Source organism: Camelus ferus, chromosome 2 (assembly GCF_009834535.1).
Source record: "Camelus ferus isolate YT-003-E chromosome 2, BCGSAC_Cfer_1.0, whole genome shotgun sequence".
In the NCBI taxonomy this organism is placed as follows: domain Eukaryota; kingdom Metazoa; phylum Chordata; class Mammalia; order Artiodactyla; family Camelidae; genus Camelus; species Camelus ferus.
Genome location: NC_045697.1, coordinates 5,818,572 through 5,838,211, shown reverse-complemented (window position 1 = coordinate 5,838,211; position 19,640 = coordinate 5,818,572). Strand labels below are relative to the sequence as shown.

At 44.7% G+C, this 19,640-nt stretch overlaps 1 protein-coding gene across 1 annotated transcript; it reads right to left on the bottom strand.

The window, feature by feature from the left end:
- Positions 1 to 2,615: 2,615 nt before the first annotated feature.
- Positions 2,616 to 19,599, bottom strand: LYAR (Ly1 antibody reactive). The gene is made up of 9 exons (XM_006189040.3): positions 19,447 to 19,599; positions 14,453 to 14,627; positions 12,979 to 13,093; positions 9,708 to 9,815; positions 9,508 to 9,591; positions 6,615 to 7,044; positions 6,181 to 6,267; positions 3,439 to 3,524; positions 2,616 to 2,946 (listed from the first exon to the last, which is right to left on the bottom strand). Exons 2-9 carry the CDS (start codon positions 14,572 to 14,574, stop codon positions 2,812 to 2,814), a joined length of 1,167 nt encoding a protein of 388 aa, XP_006189102.1. The 5' UTR covers positions 14,575 to 14,627; positions 19,447 to 19,599; the 3' UTR covers positions 2,616 to 2,811.
- Positions 19,600 to 19,640: the final 41 nt, after the last annotated feature.

Sequence of the window (19,640 nt, the reverse complement as noted above, 5' to 3'; positions counted from 1 at the left end):
ATAGTCTATTTCTTTGATTTGGGTAGCAACAGCCTAAGTGTGTGCACTTTGTGGAATTCTTTGTGCTGCCCATGTAGGTTTTTATGTCTCTATGAGTATATACTCCAATAGAAAGTTTAGCTCAAAAAAAGGCCGGGCAGTTTTATGACTGTATCTGTATCTTGAAACTTGGTTACAGATAGATACATACTCAGTATCACACGGTGAGGATCACACGGCGAGGCGATGATACTGGAAACTAGAGTAGCACTTCAGAATTAAAGTGGATTTCTTCATTAAAACGTGCTGCCTGGTTTGGCCACTGTGGTTCCTTAGGTCCAGTCACTTGGAGAGCCGCGTGCTGGAAAAAGCATTGTGCCTGGAGGATGGGGCCTCTCTCGGGGCTGTGCCTCAGAAATCAATGTTAGACACTGCTGTCTGGGCCAACTTCATGCACTTGAAATAGTTTCAGATACTTAACTATGTGCCAGACACCCAGTTTTCAATATCTTAATTTCACTCTCTCCACCCTAGGAAGCAGTACGATAGATAAAAACCCTGAGGTGCAGGGAGGCTGCATAATCTGTCCTTGGTTAATAATATAAAGTCGGACTGGATGTCAGGTCTCATTCCAGTGCAGGGAGCCCCGTTTAAAGTTTATCGCCTCCCACTGCCTCCCACGTGGGTGGGAGTGGAAGTCGGGGTGAAAGGGGTTGTGGCAGGAATAAGAGAAAGATGACCCACTACAGCAAGTAGTAAGTACCGTTCACCGGAGCCAAGTAATAACCTAACGCCCCCACCCCCACCCCAGGCGGAAGGACTCATTCCCTCCGGGGGAGCCGTTCACCCCCAGGACATCTACTGTGCTTGCCTCCAGCTTGTCTGTCTCCCTGTTCCTACAGATGGGGGAGAGCCGGGCCCAGGTGGGCACTCTGGAATTATCTCATGAGTCTCTGTGACTTACAAGGGTTTCAACAAGAGGCTTAGAGCAGAATTGCAGGCCCTGACGGTACCAGAGGGTTCAGGTCCAAGCATACGTTTGTGAGGAAAAGCAAAAAACAATGAGCACAAATTCCCAGCAGAATCTCAAGATGTGAAATCCCACTACATGCTTACGATCAATCATTCCTCTCCTGAAGGTGAAAGGGGCAAGGCTCTCCCGCGTACCAACTCTTCTGCCAAAATCCAGCTTACTGAGAGAGAGCAGGATTAACTACACAGCTGCCCTCCCGCCCATGTGTAATTCAGGAATCCATATAAAGTAACACTTCTGCACCTACTAAGGGAAACACAATACGGTCTCCCCGGCTCACTAAATAGAAAAAGAAGCTTGGAAGACCTATTTTACACACTGAAGACTTAATTAGAAGAAATAAAGGCTGAATATATGCTGAGATCCAGTAACCACAAAGTACTGGTAAGTATCAATGCCGTCTCTCATCTCAGACGAGTGTAATAACAGATCTCTGATTTCCTTCCACAGGGAAGAAGTTACAGTCTTCGTGCTACGGTGTCATGGCTCTGTAGCCAGGTAAAAGTTAACAGTATACAATTATCTACTTTGTGCTGGAGACCAGGTTCATCATTGAGACAAAAAACAAAACAAAACCCCCCAAAACCAAAAACACACACACACAAAACCAAAAAAAACAGCTAGAAAGTTCTGTTTTCATGGTGGAATAAAGAACGAAGATACACTATCAATGCTTTCACTGATGCAGATGAATTGAACAGAACAACTGATCTCTTAAAGCTTTCCTTATTCAACTGCAACAGTGCATCTAAAAGTAAACAAATCTATACCGAAGGCTGCTTCTGTTTTTTTCCCCCTAGAAATTAATTTTGGAAAAGAGAGGCAATTACAGGCTACTTTGATATTATCAAAGTAAATTGTTTTAATAGGACCTGGTCAGCTCAAGGTTTAACTGAAAGAAAAATGACATGTTTAGAAGGATTACATGAGAACTTCTCAAGGCTCTTCATAAAAACCTGCAGACCTGTCACAGTGCTATTCATCTTGACTTTAATAGCTTATTCTGATAAACACCCTGTGTGGTGGGTTTAAACGGAGAACTAGGAACAGGGTCCTTGAAAGCCTCTTTTCTTAGAGGGGTTGTCTTACTTCACCCCAAGGTAACAAGGCACTTGTGCCTGCCTGAAGAAAAATTAACCTGGGGAAACTTGAGTGGTTTTTAACCTTCCTCCACCTACGTGCCCCTGCCATCAGCTGCTTGAATTCTTAGACTTCTGCACCTGCCCGGGTCTGGCGGTCCAGCTGATCAGAGGAGCAGCAGCCGAGGTCACTCCTGCTTGGCCTCCCTTTCACTGTTCTGAGCCTCAGTTTCCTCATCAGACCACAAAACGCCTCGTGTGTCTGACTTTAAAGAGGACCCCAGCGTGCAACAGTCACACACACATCTTTTGGTGGGCAGAACGCAGCCCATCTTCTCCCCAGTCCTGTTTGTAAGCAGCATCATGGAAAATGGCCAGTGCAAATACCTGGAATGTCAGAAAAGGCATCAAAAAAAAAAAAAAAAAGGAAGGAAAGAAGGAAGGACTTCTGCTTTAAAAAAATAAACCTAATTACCTCCCCCACAAAAAATAAAAATTCTTTTTTAAAGTACAAAATTCTCACTGCCACGAATTTAGAACTTGGGATGAGAATATATTTTATTTTTTTATATAAGGTCTACTGAAAAATATATTTTTCTTAACTTAAAAATACAGCTTTGGAAAGCAAAATTTGAGTTGTTATAATTCATTGCATGTTTACAAACAGTGGTAAAAGGAAGAAATCAACAGAGTGGATCCAATTTTTCAATATAAAAATGTTCATTTTAAAAGCTTGATCTTGTCCTTCAATAACTTAAAGGTGGGGTTCTTGCTGACTTTCTTGTTGAAGATGACCAGGAGTTCCTCTTCAGACTTGTGATGTTCATCTGTCACAGCATAATACTGGGCTAGAACCTTCGCAGAGAAAAACAACTGTCAAATGGGTGTCTTTGTCCTGAAAATTTACCTAAAATGTCCTTTCTTTGACCCAGAATAAGGCCAACAGTGACACATGGAGGGACGCAGGGGCCGGTTACACAGTGTGTCCTGTTTGTGACAATTCATGTAGCTGCCCATGTGTGAGTACTTGGCTACACGAGTCTGACACCAACAAAAAGTTAAAAGGAGAAAGAAAACACTGTTCTGGAATAATCAAAAGGCAGCACCATATCTGGAGCAGTGATCCGCAATCTGATCTGGGCACCGGTCGGGCAGAGGAGGTGCTGGCGGGCTCCGGCCCCATTCCCTCTGCACACGCCCGAGGCCGACAGGAGCAGCTAGAGAGCCGCTGAGACACGTACACGCTCCGTTACAGTATTTTAGATTTAGAAAAGCAGAACAAAGCTGTACATCTTAAAGCAAAGAGCTGAGCCACCCCAGCTTATAGGCTGGGTTCCTGCTCCATACCTTTTTCCTTAGCTTTTTGATTGTCATTTCATTGTCGGGGGCTTGCTTCAGAACTGCTTTAATAGTTCCCTTCCAGTTGAATTTACCTACAACATACAGAATGACACGTAAAGCAATGCGTTTTGTTGCACTACCAGCGCATCTGCTTGCTACCCTGCGAGTGAACTAACCCTGACCGATCAGGATACCACTGTGCTGGTGGCAGGCACCTGCCCCGAGAAGCGCTGAGTGCTGTTCACAGCACCCGGTCTCAGAGTGAGCAGGATAATGAAGTGCCACCGTCCTACAAAGCCCTGTGAAAGGAGGGGAGTTGTATCTAGTGAACTCAAGATTCACTAAGGACCCACTAAGATCACGGGGCTGTCTAAGCACAGCAAGTAAGACAGAGATGAGCAAAAGCAGCTTAGCCTTGCATGAGAGGGGACAGGACAAAAAATTACTGCACAGCAGGCTCAAAGACTCATCTAGGGAACTTCTGCTTCTGGGAAGATGAAGACTCGTATGCTAAAGACACATAATGCTGATGAAAGAAATCAAAGAAGCTTTACATAGAAAGACATGCCATGTTCGTGGATTAGAAGACTCAACACAATAAAGTTGTCAATACTCCCCGGATTGATATACAGGTATAACACAATTCCTATATAACTCACAGCAAGACTTTTTATAGATATAGGCGAGATTATTCTAAAACTTCTAATGTTGGGTTGGGAGTTCAGGATTTGCAAGCACACATTACTGTATATAAAATAGATAAACAATAAGGTCCTAACTGTATAGCACAGGGAAACATATTCAATATCTTGTAATAGGTGAATATGAAAAGGGAAAAAAAAATATATATATATATATAAAACTGAATCACTATGCTGTACACCAGAAACTAACACATTGTAAATCAACTATACTTCAATAAAAAGTAAATAAATAAAAAAAGTAAAACTTCTAATTTTGAAAAAGACTAAATTGAGAGGAATAAGACAATACTTCCACTATAGCTACTGTAGTCAAGAATGTGTGGTCCTGGTGGAGGGGCAGATATACAAACCCCTGAAATCCAGGATAGCCCTGCACAATTATGCCCAACTGATATTTGGCAAAGGTACAAAAGCAATTCACTGAGGGAAAAGCTTTTTCAACAAATAGCGTAAAACAGTTGGACACCGATAAGCAAAAAAAAAAAAAGCAGAAACAAAACCAAAAAACCTTGAACCAAGTCTCCTATGTCATATAAAAATTAACTCAAAATGGATCATGGACTTGCGTGTAAAATCTAACTATAAAATTCAGGGGGAAAAAAAAACAGAAAAAAAAAAAATCTCTGGGATTTAGGCCTGGCAAAGAGTTCCTGACATCAAAAGTACTAAAGGAAAAATTGATAAATGAGACTTCATCAAAGTTAAAAATTTTTGTTCTACATAAAGATCCTGTTAGAGGATAAAAAGATAAGCTACAGACTGAAAAAACAAAACAAAACACAACTTTGCAAACCACACATCCCACAAAGGACTAGTATTCAGAATATATAAAGAACTCTCAAATCTCAACAGTTAAAGAAAAAAAATCAAACAATCCAATTAGAAAATGGGCAAAGGACAAGAACTGACCTTTCAATGAAGAGGCAGACAGATGGCAAATAACTACAGGAGGAGCTATTCAGCCTCATTAGGGACATGCAAATTAAAAGCACGACGAGCTGTTACTACCTACCTATCAGAGTGGCTAAAATAAAAACAGTACCACCACCAAATGTAGGCCAGGGTGTGGGGAAACTGGACTCCTCACATGTTGCTGGTGGGAATATAAAATGGTCAAGCCACTCTTGAAAAAGCTGGCAGTTTCTTAAAAAACTACACATGCAATTACCATACTAGATGGCCACTGCACTCCTGAACATTTATTCCAGAAAACATGACATGTGTTAACAGGCAAACCTGTACATGAATGTTTTTAGCAGCTTGACGCATGATAACCATGAACTGGAAATAACCCAGATGTTCTCCAATAGCTGAGTGGATAAACAAGCCATGGTCCCCCCCACCCCCAGCACAGAGGACCGCTCCCAGTGAAAAGGAACGGATCGTGGACGACATGTCGGCGGGGATGAAGCTCCCATGAATAACGCTGAGTGAAAAGAGCCCACCTCAACAGGTTGCGTACTAAACGATGCCCATTTATGTAACATTCTGAAATTATAAACTGAGTCCTGGGGCCTGTCCTAACAGGCAGGACCCGAGGGAGTGCCTCAGGCCTGTGGAGCAGCAGGAACTGCTCTGTGGAGGAGGCGTATTTGAGAAGAACCTTGAAGGCCAAGGGCTGGGTGCTGACAAGAAGGGAGCAGGGTGGCCGTGGAGCTCCAAGCAATGGGGCACCAGGGACAGACCCAGAGATGGAACAGGGTACAGCCAAGCCAGCCGGGCTGGACCGCAGGGTACTTCTAGGAGAGTAATGAGAGGCAGGAATAAAGGAAGCAGAAGAGGAACAGGGGCTAAGAAAGCCTACTGGGTTTATTTTAAGCTGTGAAGATTGTCTATGTTTCCAACCCCCTCTGCCTTTCATTTTCTCCTTAAAGCTGGGCAGACACTGCACGACTGACTGACAGCTCTCATGCCTTACTCTGGAGTCACACCCTGGAGAACTCATTTTGCTTTCAAATCCTTCCACCGGACCACCCGCCCCCCAGCTCTCCTCCTCCTCCTGCAGCCTTAAGAGGACAGAGCTTCCAAACGCTGGCAGCCTTACCTTTTGCAGGAGTCTCATGGTTTTCCGGTTCTCCACCCTCAGAATGTTCTGGGAGCTTAATCTTTTTCTTCTTTGAATCTGCTTCAACTAAGTAATTAAAACAATTGAAGGAGAAAAAAAAAGATTTCCTATTTATAACAGCAGCTCCACTTAATGAGAGGCTTACCCGGCCAGGCCCCTTCCCATCCATCACCGTGTTCACTCCCCAGGCACCCCAGCTCCACTTCTCCTCCCCCTACCCCGGGCAAATGGCAAACTGGGGAGTTGAGAGGTGCTCTCATCTGCCCGCATGAAGCCCAGGTAAGCCTGCTCCCAAAGCTTACACTTTTTGCCCTACTTGGTTCAAAATGCAAGGTCTCAGAGACTTTATGTAACTGAAATACACAGCTTAAAAGTTCTCAAACAAAAGCCTGGAGCCTCAGGGAGCCACATACCTTCCGAATGCTTCCGCTTTCTCTTCCCTGGACTGGTTTGCGGCGCCCCGGCCTCCGCAGCTCCATCCACAGCCCCGGGCCGGGCGCGCTCTGCCTTGCTCCCCTTCCTCTGCTGCTTCTTCCCCGTGGGGCTGGTGGCCTCGGTGGTATCCCCACCTTTGGCCTCCTGCTCGGCCTCCTGTCCCGCTTTGCGCTTTTTAGGCTTCTGACTTTTTGAATTCTCCTGGTGGTTTTCCAGTTTTAGTTCTTTCTTTTCTTTTTTTCTCTTCTTCTGCCGTTCCTCCTTCCTTTCTCTCTTATTCTTCTTGGCCTCAGCTGGCTCTGCCATGCTCTCATTTGCTTGGGACGATGGAACGCTGGTGGCATTTTCCCCATGTGGCCTGGCCACATGCTCCAGTGGCTGCTGATCTGGCTTCTTCCCGACTGGTTCCTTGTTATTAAGCAAAACCAGAAACACATAAACACTCATTCCAGACACATTCATTCACATCACTGCATGTATCCTGTGATAAAGTCTAACAAAACTGTTATTACTTACCATGTTACATCTGTGACAACCCGCCATAGTTAACATACAGCAGTAAATAGACAGATTGGCAAAAACGACCCCCAGCCCACACCCCTCTTTGCATTTAACAGATATTTTCATTCCACTGGCAAAGTGAAGAATTCCTCTGTCACTTAAAAGCCAGACCTTTTGTTCTGGCTCATGGTTCGCCTTTTAAGTTAGAAGATGAGCAGGCAGATATGGCAGAAACCACCAGATTTATGCACCTGCAGACCTGGGTTCAAGTTCCAGCTCTGTTCATTACTAGCCAGGTAACTCAGGGCAAGTTATTTATCTGCTCCGCACCTCTTGCCTCGTCTGTAAACCGAAAGCTGGTCAGACCTACCTCACACTGTGCACATATGAGTAAAAGGGAAGGGCTCCATCACGTGCTTAGAGCAGCGGGTACTCAGTGAAGCAGCCGGGTGTGCGGCAAGAGTTCTGTAAACAACTGAGTACCAGACAGAGGTGCTGTCCTCATCACCACTGCTCAGATTAATGGTTACCCCGCGAGGAATAGTCAGGGACACCTGGATGGCGTGCGAAGAATGGTGAGTGAGGAACCACAGGAAACTAAGTACCCACCTGCACTGGGAAAAGATAAACTTCCCATTTACCGCACCACTTTATTCAAACCCATGCAGAGATTATTTTAAAAAATGACTTTGGCCAGCTGGCCACACCGCCTGCTGTGCTCCGATCTAAATATGCTGCCGTCCCTACACCTGCCCCTGCTCTAAAGCAGATGGGGAGCAATTCACTGAACTGCTCCGTGAGCCCGGATGCCCCTGGAGGGCCAGGGGGACAGTCAGGGCCAGGGGCTCCCGGGCTGCTTCAGGGGTGGTGCAGACTGCTGGACTTACGGTCAGAGGCCTGGGCCCAAGTTCCATCTCTGTTAGTTACCCGCCAGGGGACAGACACCAGTCACTGCAGTCCTCCTCCTTTGGGAGACAAGACCACAAGGAGGGAACGCCTGCTCCCCAAGTTGGACCAAATAAAGGACAACTGGCTTCCACTCAAGTGTGAGAACTCTACCAAGCTCCCGCCTCACGGCAAAGCCATGACGCCGCATCTCACAGAGCTCGGCACCTACCACGAGCTGCTTACTGGTGATTTTACTGAGTTCTTAGTATGTCCACAGTTTCAAAAGGGCAATTGGAAAACATCTTTTTTTAACTCTGCAACTGAACTAAGTAATTTTAAACTTTTGATTTTAGTTAAAATAATGTAAATAACCTTTACAAAATAGGTGCCACATAAATGCCAATTAAATGATTGGTTATAACGTTTCAGAGGCCCAATGTGTATGTTTGGAGACAAGTATTAGATATACTGCCAAAATAAGGTTTCATTTTTATCCCAATTTGCTGCCCAAACTATTCTCTTTATATAAAGCAGATCAACTGCTGACAACATGACTAAAGACCAGTCAGACCTCACTGGGTTTTTTTGAAACTACTAATGACACAGGTCTCCCAATGGGATATAATCTCCAAGTCAGAGCGAAGTGCAACTGAATCAGCGAGAAAAAATGTTTAATGAACAATGTAACCAACAATATGGCTACGAAATATAAACTAGGATTTTCTGCCTGTATATTTCACACCTGGGGACTCTGATCAAAACATATTGACTGACGGTGGTTGCCTGATTTGCTCCGACAACTTCTCCCTCCGCCAGAAGGAAGGCGATGAATGAGAGGAACACTTAACAAGTGCCCACTAACTGCTGGGCATGCCATGGGATGCTGGCACACCCTCATCTACGTTAATACTACGTGTAAGGAGGGGCCTTCGCGACCCCCTCGCCCCACACCTAAAATAACACCCAGCCAGCCTCTGTGTCCTCACCCTGTTTATTTTTCTCCAAGGCACTATCACCGTCTGAGATATTTTATATTTTTTGTTCCAGGCCTGACACCCATCAGGCACTCAGGAGGTCCTGAGTATAACTATCTACTTTTCCTCAAGATAAGGAAACTATGCTCAGGGAAGTTAAATAACATGCCCAAGAGCAAATATGCGGCAAACAGCACAGCAGGGCTTCAGACCAGGTCTGTCAGAAGGCCCCAGTCCTCCTGTGGGTCCCAGTGCAGCATGCTGCCTGATTTCTAAGCAAATCGTTTTGTGTTAGCTGTACCACTATCAAATGTTGGGATTAAATACCTTTCTCTGCACAATAAGGAAATCTCTGCAGTGCATTCAGTTTATTCCTTCCCATTAATGAAGGCACAAAGAGGTTCTCTGAAAAAGAAGGCTGTCTTGACCTCCAAAAATAAGACATTCCCATTTCTTTGTCACTAATCATCTTTGCCGCATTATCAACCTAGAATTAGATCTGACTTACATTGCTGGAAGCTTCAGAAAAGATATTCCACACCTGCTCCAGGATAGATTCATTATGAACTTTTAAACTGTTCTTCATCCAATTCTGTAAGGAAAAAAAAAGACAAAACCCCACTTAGCCCATATTTTGACAGGTGCACACAGGCTGTCACTGATGGGGCCACTGCCCCTCCATTCAAGGAAGTCCTATCAAATACGTACCTGAAATTTCGCCTTTTTCCTGGGAACGTTGTCAAAACCACTAATTTGCTCTAAAAGTTCCCTCACTTTGGGGCTGACACTGGGTCTTTTTATTAATTCATTAATTTTCTACAAAAAAGGAAGATAAAATGAAAACAATTCACAACTGACATATATTTCATGAAAGCCAAACTAGAGGGTTCACATTTCCAGTCCAGATTTTGTACTGACATCTATGCAGTGCATTCAACAAAGTTCAGAGTGAGGCCAGAAAGGCAAGAAAGAAAAGGCATCCACATTGGAAAGGAAGAAGTAAGATTATCTCTGTCCATAGACAACATGGTCTTCTATGTCAAATCCAAAAGACTCCACAAAAATAATCTTCAGAACCAATAAAAAAAATTCAGCAGTTATAGGATACAAAATTAACACTTCAAAATCAAGTTGCATTTTATACACTAATAATGAACAAATCAAAAAGGAAATTAAGAAAATAATTCCATTTATAAACTATCAAAAAGAATAAAATACTTAGGAATAAACTTAACCAAGGAGGTGAAAGACTTTTACTGAAAACTATAAACACTACTGAAAAAAATTAAAAAGACACAAATAAATGGAGAGATGTCCAAGGTCCATGAATTGGGAGGCAATATTATTAAGATGCCAGTACAACCCATCTCTGTCAAAAGATGACAACGTTCTGGAGACGGACGGTGGTGGCGGCTGCACAGCATTGTGTATGTACTTAGTTGTATATACTTAAAAATGGGTAAAATGGTAAACTTTATGTTGTATAATTTACCACAATTTTTAAAAACTGAAAGAAAAAACTATCAACAAACTAAAAATGGTTTTTAAAAAAACAGACAAAAATGGATATCATAGGGCCTAGGAAATAAATCAAAGACCAAGACAACAAAATTAAGATCTATAAATAAATATGAAATAGCAAGAACAGAGATGGAAATTTTAAAAGTGATCCAGAGAAAGTGCTTCTGGCAGTCACACTGAAGGCAGAGGAAAAGGTAGTTACTAAAGTCTGGGAGATGACAGTACATAAGAAACATGGTCACTTCTGAGCCAAGAGGACAACGATGCAGCTAAACAAACATAATGCAGGAAAATGTCCCTGCACGAGGAAAGAACGGAAGCTACACAGAGACAGGCCAGGCAAAACTGATACAGGGTACCAAGGAGGGGCCAAGGCAAAGCTTCCCAGGCACCCAGGCAGAAAAACAGATCAAGAAGACGAGCAGAGGTCCCAGTTTCAATCCCCAGGACCTCCATGAAAAACCTAATTACCACCCCCTCAAAAAAAAAGTAGGGAGGAGGAGAAGGAAGAAGAGGAAGGAGAAGGAGGAGGAGGAGGAGAAGAAGGGGAAGAGGAGGAAGAGGAAGAAGAGGAAGAAGAAGAAGAGGAAGAGGAAGAAGAGGAAGAAGAAGAAGAGGAAGAGGAGGAGGAGGGGAAGGAGAAGGGGAAGAAGAAGAGGAAGAAGGAGAAGAAGAAGAAGGAGGAGGAAGGAGGAGGGGAAGAGGAAGGAGGAGGAGGAGGAGGAGGAGAAGGAGGAGAAGAAACAAACCGAACAAGGAAGAAGTCAGGGTAGCTCGGCAACGGCCGGAGCACGTGCTGAATTAGAAGAGAACAGAGCACTGGTGACAAAAGTTTGGATGAAAACACCACGATCAACGCCAAGTAGGTTATTTCCCCGCAGACCCCCCACCCACTCTCTGTGTGTAAGCACAGAGACATTCTGGAAGGATGCTCAGAGAACATTCACCCTGATGGGATTCCAAAATCTTTCAGAGTTTAGGGATTTAAGGAAAAGAATAAACACCGAAATCCAAATCCATCTCTGCTGGTCAGGTCACAGCAGGCTCCCCATTCACCACATTCAGGCTCAGCTGTCTGTTAACCCTGCTGGCTAGGGAGCAAGAGAGGAGGGATCAGACAGGGAGTGGATGGGTGGGCAGCACAGAACCTGACATAAACTTCTTAATCTCTAATACTGAAGCCTAGCAGTTTGGGGAAAGGGTTGCCAAACTTTTCCATACTGATGTGAGGCTGCAGACCACCGGCTTCCTGGCCTAACTACTCGGGGCTGTCCTTGTGGCCTGACAGCAGCCAGAGACAACATGGAAACAAGTGGGCGTGGCTGTGTGCCAGTAAAATTTACAAAGAGGCCTGGGGCTGGGCTTGACCCGCGGGCAGTAGTTTGCGAACCCCTGCTTTAGAGGATTTCATTCCAGATGTGATGTCAACACAGATGGAACTCACAGACCAGGTACCTCAAGCTCAGGGGCCTAAGAATGTCATCTGGTTCTCAGGGCGATCAGACATAGGGCCCAGAAGTGCAGCTGATGACCACCAGTCCAAATGTCTTAGTTAAGATAAGAGGGTCTCACCTGCTCCTCAGGCTGGACTGGCAGACTTTGTTAGTCCTTTGTGAACAGCAGATTTTCCCTCCCAAGACTGTTAACTCAGTAAGCTAGTCAGTATCAGGAAATTCACGTTTAAACTCTATCATTAAAGACAGTAATTATTTGGTTTCCAAGAAAATACAAAATTTCCACATAGATGGCATTTGTTGTTTCTTTTTGGGGGGGTAATTAGGTTTATTTATTTTTATTTACTTATGTATTTTTTAATGGAGGTTCTGGGATTGAACTCAAGACCCTGTGCATGCTAAGCACGCGCTCGGCCACTGAGCTGTAAACTGCCCCGAATTTGGCTTTTCATTCTCCTACTTTCCGTTCTGAATCTTTCCTCCAGCTACTATTCTGTAAATGGTGACTAACATTCTGGAACTTATACCTCTCAGTAAATTAGGGATTTTGTTGCTTTTGCCATTTTTATTGTATATATATTTTCATTTTATTTAAGTAGCAAATTCCTCATATTTATGAAAATGCCTTCTTTGGAGGCCCAATTCTGATGACTGATAGACATCACAGATTAACATGGCTGGAGTTATAAAAGTTGCATCATCACTAGCAGATACAGATTAGAAAGCTTCTGTTCAGTCTCGTAGCCAAGGGAAAGTCAGTGAGAATTTGGAAATATTTTTCAAGAGATCTGCAAAACGTATGAATTAAAGACAAAATATGCTGTAACTGTATTAAAAGAGAAATGAACTCTTTTTCAAGGTTTAGTTGCTCAACCTTAGTCTATACTATGACGTGACGTGTCTGGGTCTCATCTGCATGGACAATGCGTTTATTCTGAGCTCCTTAGGCTTCCAAGGGAAGCAGATGTCAGATGAAGCTGCTGGATGAGTCAGAAAGACCTTACCTGAATCCAAGCCTGCTGCTTAACATCGCCTTTGTGGGTTTTACCTTCGTAACCTTTGCCGCCGTACTTTTGATCTTCGGTTATGCATTTCACATGGTTTTTATAGTCGTCACCCCTGAAAGGCACAGGAAAGTTCCACCATTAGAATGGTTCTCAAATTGGAGCCTCTGTCTAACACTAGCCTGCTGCCCCGCCTTCTGCAGGCCACACTGACATTCATGTCTGTCCACAGCCCGGCCGCCCCACCTTTCACTTACCATGCTGATAACCTCCTGGTCCTACCACACCTTCCTTCTTCCCAACTGTTCAAACCCATCACCAAACTTTCCACCCATTTTTATATACAAATGTCTTAAAATCAAATTGACAGGCAGTATTTTTTAAAGTCTTAAGTGAATATATACTAAATAAAAATTTTTAAAATTGTCTGCAATAGGGTGGCTCTGTCTTAAGTTACAAAATCGGTATGACTTCCTGGTAATATAGTAGGCAATCAACAATCAGTTGTAGAATAAATTAAAAGGCGGTGTAGAACAGCGCTATCAGGTCACTAAACAGTTCTGGAACTCAGAGTTAGAAAAAAAAAAGGAAACTGGATTCTGTCTCATATAGTGTTTTTTGGAGCTCTGTGAGGTCCTCAAGGGACTGTCTAGGACAATGTTGGGGGCAAAGTGACCCAAGGAGAAACAACCCAACTTTCACCTGTTTTATATATCCTTCCTCCAAGGATCAGGTATGAACAAAGGGTTTAGCAGTTTCCATAAATAAATAAATAGACAAATAAATAAATAAAGCAGCTTTAGAATGAAGTTAAAAGCAACTGTTAGCAAGCATCACTCAAATGCCACAGAGGCCATCAGGGCGGACGTGCCAAAAGCAGCCTTTTCACCTGACCTCCCGAAGCTGAGGGGAGTCAGCATTAAGACCGAGGTCAGTCACTTGCAAGGGACCCTCCCTAAGAAACAGAGAATGAGCAAGGTCCACCCTGCCCCCTCCCCTAAGCCCTCAGCTTTCCAGAGACCCCTCAGTGGAACCACCTGACACACCAGGGGCCTGGAGAAGCTGCGCTCTGCCATCACCTCCGATTTTCTAGAAGAGACCAAGTCTCTTCTCCCAGATGCCGCCTCCACGGTGAGCTAACAGCTAATGGTCTGGAAACCTATCTCTTCACTGTGATTAGCATGCCACACCCTTGAAACCTTACTCCACATGGTCACCTCCCTGGGTCTGATAACCGTGGCAAGGAGATGATAGTAAGCGCCACTGAGAAATCAAATGCTCGAACCCATGATTCCCATTCCCTGGGTCTTCTCTTTAAATCCTCCTTCAAAAGCAAATGGTCCTCTAAGGCACTCTCAATTTTCCCCCTCAAATTTGCCTCTTACTTTTTTTTAAAAAATGCTTTGTGGGGCCAGGGCTTCCAAAATTGCTCTGGACCCCCAATGTGGAGCTAGGTGAATTCTGTAGAACTTACCAGAAGTCTTTACCGCAGTCAATGCAGGAAAGACATTCACAATTTCTGCAAAGAGCCACGTGCTTTTCCACTTGTACTTTCTTCACTGATTCGCCACATGCATTGCATGTAAAAAATACCATTTTGAGCTAAATGATTAAATATTCTTTATCCAAGATAGGTTTTAAGTCTTGTCCTAAAAAAAAATGTTTTTAAAAAGGAAAAAAGAGAATTATCATTGTAATCTAAAACTTCTATTCCAAATATATGATTCAGACAGCCAACTTTTCCCATGAAAATAATAACACAACAGAATCAAAGTTGATTAGCAATCTACATAAAACACTACCATCATGTACATAAAATTATCACCAACATAATAAAAATGGCTAGCATTTGTTGAGTGCCTGCTTACTACATGCTGGCCCTATTCTCAGAGCTTTATGCATATTAACTTATTTAATCCTCACAGCAACCCTATGAGGGAAGGACTATGATTGTTCACAATTTACAGGGGACATTGAGGTTCAGAGAGTTTAAGTAACTTGCCCAAGGTCACACAGCAGCAGAATCAGGATTTAAACTTGGCAGGCTGGCTCTAGAAATGAAGTGTTTGGGGGCGTTAAGAAATATCCCACCTTTTCCAATAACTTTAAGCACACACATGCATTCCGTTTCTAATGCCTTTAGGTGTGCACTGCAAAGTATTTCAGGTTCCCAAATATAATACGAACGTAGCAAAAGGGGAATTAAGGGAGGTTTACAAAGTGGAGAAGAGGCCTAAAAACGATTTCTATAAGCACAGAAAGCATTCATTTGGCACAACTACGCATCCACAGGTGTTTGAGTATGAGGCAGTGTCCACCAGTTTTAGTGGACAGGAGTGGGTGTGGCTTCTTGTCGGATCAATCAGAAAGAAATGGGACCATACCCAGGGGTCTCAATGCTGGGTGAACGGCTGGAGGGCGTCCCCAGACACAGGTGTCCGGAGCACCGCCCAAGATGAAGTGGGTCGCATGTTTAAAAATTTCACAGAGATGCTATTATGCTTAACAAAACATGAATTCATCTAAAAGTGTGACAGGAGTCATAGGAACTTGCCAGGGTTATATACTTTCTTAATCACCAGATTCTAAAAGAGTACTGTCACTTTACATGATAAATGAGTTTCACAGTAAAAATGGTGAGCAACTATTGAATCCAGCACCTTCCTCCTCACGATGAAGATAAGAATCAAGTAATCTGATACAGTTTGTTCCAGGACAAGACTTCATCCGAGGGTCCTTCAGCACACGTGACTCCCGGTTTGTGGAGAATTTTCATGGATGAAATCACCGGCTGTCCTCCACCCCCATATTCTGAGTCACTGCTGGAGAGGACACACCTACCTGTGCAGGGATCAGGGCTGCTCCCACCCATTCAGCCTTGAACGGAAATGTACACCCCAGCTGCTCCTCCAGGGTTTACAAAGGCCCAGCCTGTGTCTCTTGGAGGCCTCTGGCCCGGCGGGGCACTGTCGGGTGTCAGTTTGCCTGATGCGCCACATACAAATAGCAGCCCCCTGACCCCAGACCCCCTCCTCAGCTCACCACGGAGGGCTAACGAGGGAGGACACGTGGTCAGCTACAGCCTAACACTGAATCCAGAGGAAAGCAAACCTGAGTGTTCTGGGATGTGCACCAACCAAGAGCATCTTCTCACCTCGTTATGATAGATTCGGGTGAAACAGTCACAAGTCCTGGGGAGCTGGCATCACGCGGACTGTGACCCACTCCCCCGAGGCTTAGCTTTCTGCACGCAGCAGAAGATGATCGTGAATGACAGGCAGCAACCCCCCCCCCCCCGCCTCACAAGGAACACAAAGGCCAGAACAAGAGCCAACGGCACATTATCAAATACACAGTGTCCAGGGCACTTTGGTCCAAGAACAACCAGACCATCATTCAGTCACCAAGAGATGGACTGTCACACAACACACGAGGCAGAGAGCAGCTGTGATGAGCCAAACTGTCTGCCGAAAAATGTAGAAGCACTTTCATAATGAGATTCAACGATGAAAAATGCCCCCTCAAATTTCAGCTATGGCCTAGAGCTTTCCAGCCTTCATTTTTGACGTCTATTCTGTATCTTGATCCGGGGGGAGGGGAGGAAGGCTTCCCTAAGCTTGGGAGATGCAGTCTGCAATGGAAAGCCAGGAATTAAAGGCCCAAGAAGGACAGCTGGAAACAAAATTTATGGACTGAAAGGAGCCAGGGATGTTGACAAAAAGAATGCTCGGAATATCTGTTGAAAACATGTTTTCCCTCTGGGGATTAGCCACACACAGTGTAAACATCAATTCAAGAGAGGATTAGAATTTGGTCACATGTCTATCAAAAAATACCTCTCCAACCGTTTGTTTTCTGTTGGTCTTTTTGGCATGTTCACTGAGAAATTTGTTTTTGTTTTTGTTTTTTAAGGCAAAATGGTAGCTTGCACTTAAGTCAGAACTCAGTCTCACAGTGCCTTCCTCTGGATTTTTAGAGCCACTGCTGTATTTTCACACTGGATCTTAAATGGGGGCTGTGTGGCCACCCGCTTGCTAAGGAGATAAGGTCTGTAAGGAGCTTACCCACCCCTAGCTTTCATTTATGCAGTAAACACTTGCAAGTGAATATGTGGGGGGGGGGGGGAGGTGCCTCAAACGACAGCAAACTCAAAACCACTCTAAGTGTATAGCAGACAGGGTGTGCCAAGTCTTAGCGCAGGCTTAACAATTTTAGAAGTAGAAATGCTACAAACTTACAAAAAAGATGCCCTGTGAAAACACAGTCCCTCTAATTGAAGATAGCAAGCATTACCTAAAACAAAAGCTTCAACTCATTCAAGTTTCAAAAACCCAATACATGTAGAAGAAATTTAGATAATTAAACTTTCAAATGCTGAATTTGGTAAGTTTGTAACATTTGTACTTCTTCCTAGGCATATATCCAGAGGGAACCTTAATTTAAAAAGATACATGTACTTCAGAAGTTAGCAAAGCTGAAAGCATGCTGCCTTAAGTCCCTCCACTGGCTCAGGTGCCATATAGGTCAAGATCTTCCATTTAAAAATATTAGGACCCTAAGTCTTTATCCTAAAGCCAGGCCACACTGGGCAAGGAGACCATCTGTGTCACAGCAGAGGATGTTGGGTACTGGACAATCATGCTGAGCTGATGGGCAGCAGACAGCATCAGTGAGGGGCTGGGAACTTACGAAGCAATCCAGGCACCTCAGTCTTCTCTGATCCAGATGGTGACCCCAATCTGTTGACCTGGGCCTGGACTCAGGGCTAGCAGATCCGAGCTGGAGCCCAATTCTGCCAATTAAACCTAAATGACCTCAAGGCACCTAACTTTCCCATAATCTGTTTATCTGTAAAATGGGTCTAACATCTAAGAGCATTATGTGGAAAATTAAAGATATGAGATGTGAAAGATTCATCCTTACCCAGAAGTAGGATTTCTTGTGACCTATTAATTTGCACATCAGTGATATTACTTCCAGGCCCCTCCAAACTCATGCTTCTTTATATATGATCCTCAATCCACTCATCTATCTTTATAAACTCACTCTGGTCTCCTCTGGCTCCCATTGGTGCCTACGTTACTACCCCATTCCCTGAAAACATGAACTCAGGTTTGGTTCTGGAGTCACTCCAGGTTTGGAGTGACTTTTTTACCTTCCTTCCTACACATTTTTATATTGTTTATTTCTTATTTAAAAAAATAATTAACTATTCTTAAAGCATTCTTTCATGCACATACAGACCTAAATGCCATCATCACCACCACCACAACAGCCTGCCTGAGGGGCCAAGCTGTCAACAGCCACCAGTGAGCACTGTGACTTTGAACTTACATTCTCCCATCTGTACAACAATGGATCAGGCCAACTAGGCTGGCCCTGAGCCATTCATGGGGGATAGAACTCCAAGAAACCAAGGTTATGGTGAAAGGGACAGACAAGTACAAACTATCCATCATCCTACCTGAATCCCTGAATGTGGGGTGATGAGGATCTCAATGTGCACTCATGCAGGACCTCTCTCTCGCTCTTTGCAAAAAACACTAGGAGGCAGGTACACCATCTCCACTTTACAGATGAGCCAACTGAGGCTGGGAGAAGTTGAGCCATGTCTCTGCCACCAAGTTCCAGTCTCACCCCTTCCCCACACCCTACATCACCAGCCCTGGTTTAAACAACATCCCTTCACTGGTGTAGCAACTATCTGTGGAAGCCGACCATGTCTCAGGCACTATACTAGGCACTGAGGGACTGGGGGCTCTGTGTGAATGAGTCCCAAGTGGGCCCTCTCTGCAGGAAAGTCAGCCTTGCAAACACTCACACCCCACCTCATTCTCCTAACCAGGTCCTCAGAGGTAAGTGCTGCAGAAAACGCTGACATTTATTGAGCACCTACTATGTCCCTAGCCCTGTCTTAGGTGCTTTAACACGTTTGTTCTCTTGTAATCCTCACAACAGTCCTCTGAGTTAGGTTCTGTATTATTCCCTTTTGACAGACAAGGCACAAAGAGATTCAGTAACTTGCAGCAGGTCATACATCCAGTTAGTGGCAAACCACCATTCCTACGCAGCTGTCCTGGCCCCAAGTTCGTTCTCTCGACCACTATGCCCTAAGGCCTCCTCCTGAGGGACTGAGCTCCCCAAGAATCAGAGAAGACAAGCGCCTTGTCTCCAACATGCAGCAAGCCTGAAGCCCAGCCTGGACCAACCATCCTGGTTGGAAACTGCTGTGGGGGTTCCGGACACGAGTACTTTTCCATTTTAAAACCCGGAGGAATTGGCCATCCTAAGTTCAGGACTCCTTCCACTTTCCCAGAGCACGAATAAGACCTGAATGGATTTCCTCCCACCATGCGTGCAAACCAAAGGAGGGACTCTAACGCTGGAAACGCAGGCATCGGCCACAGTGCACTCCCCGCCCCACTCTCTGAGCCTCCGAGGTCGGACCTCTGGGCCACCGCTCCTCACCTCTCAGCCAGCGCCCGCCAACGGTTTCAACCGGCCCGGGAGAGCACGTGGGATCGCCGCCGCCCGCCCAGCGGAGCCTCCACCTCCCTCCTGAGCTTCCCCGCGTAGAATTCGCTTCTGAGCCTCTCCGCGCGCCTGCGCGCCGCGGCCACACCCCCTTGGCGGAAGTGACGCATCCGGAAGCTGGAGGGCGG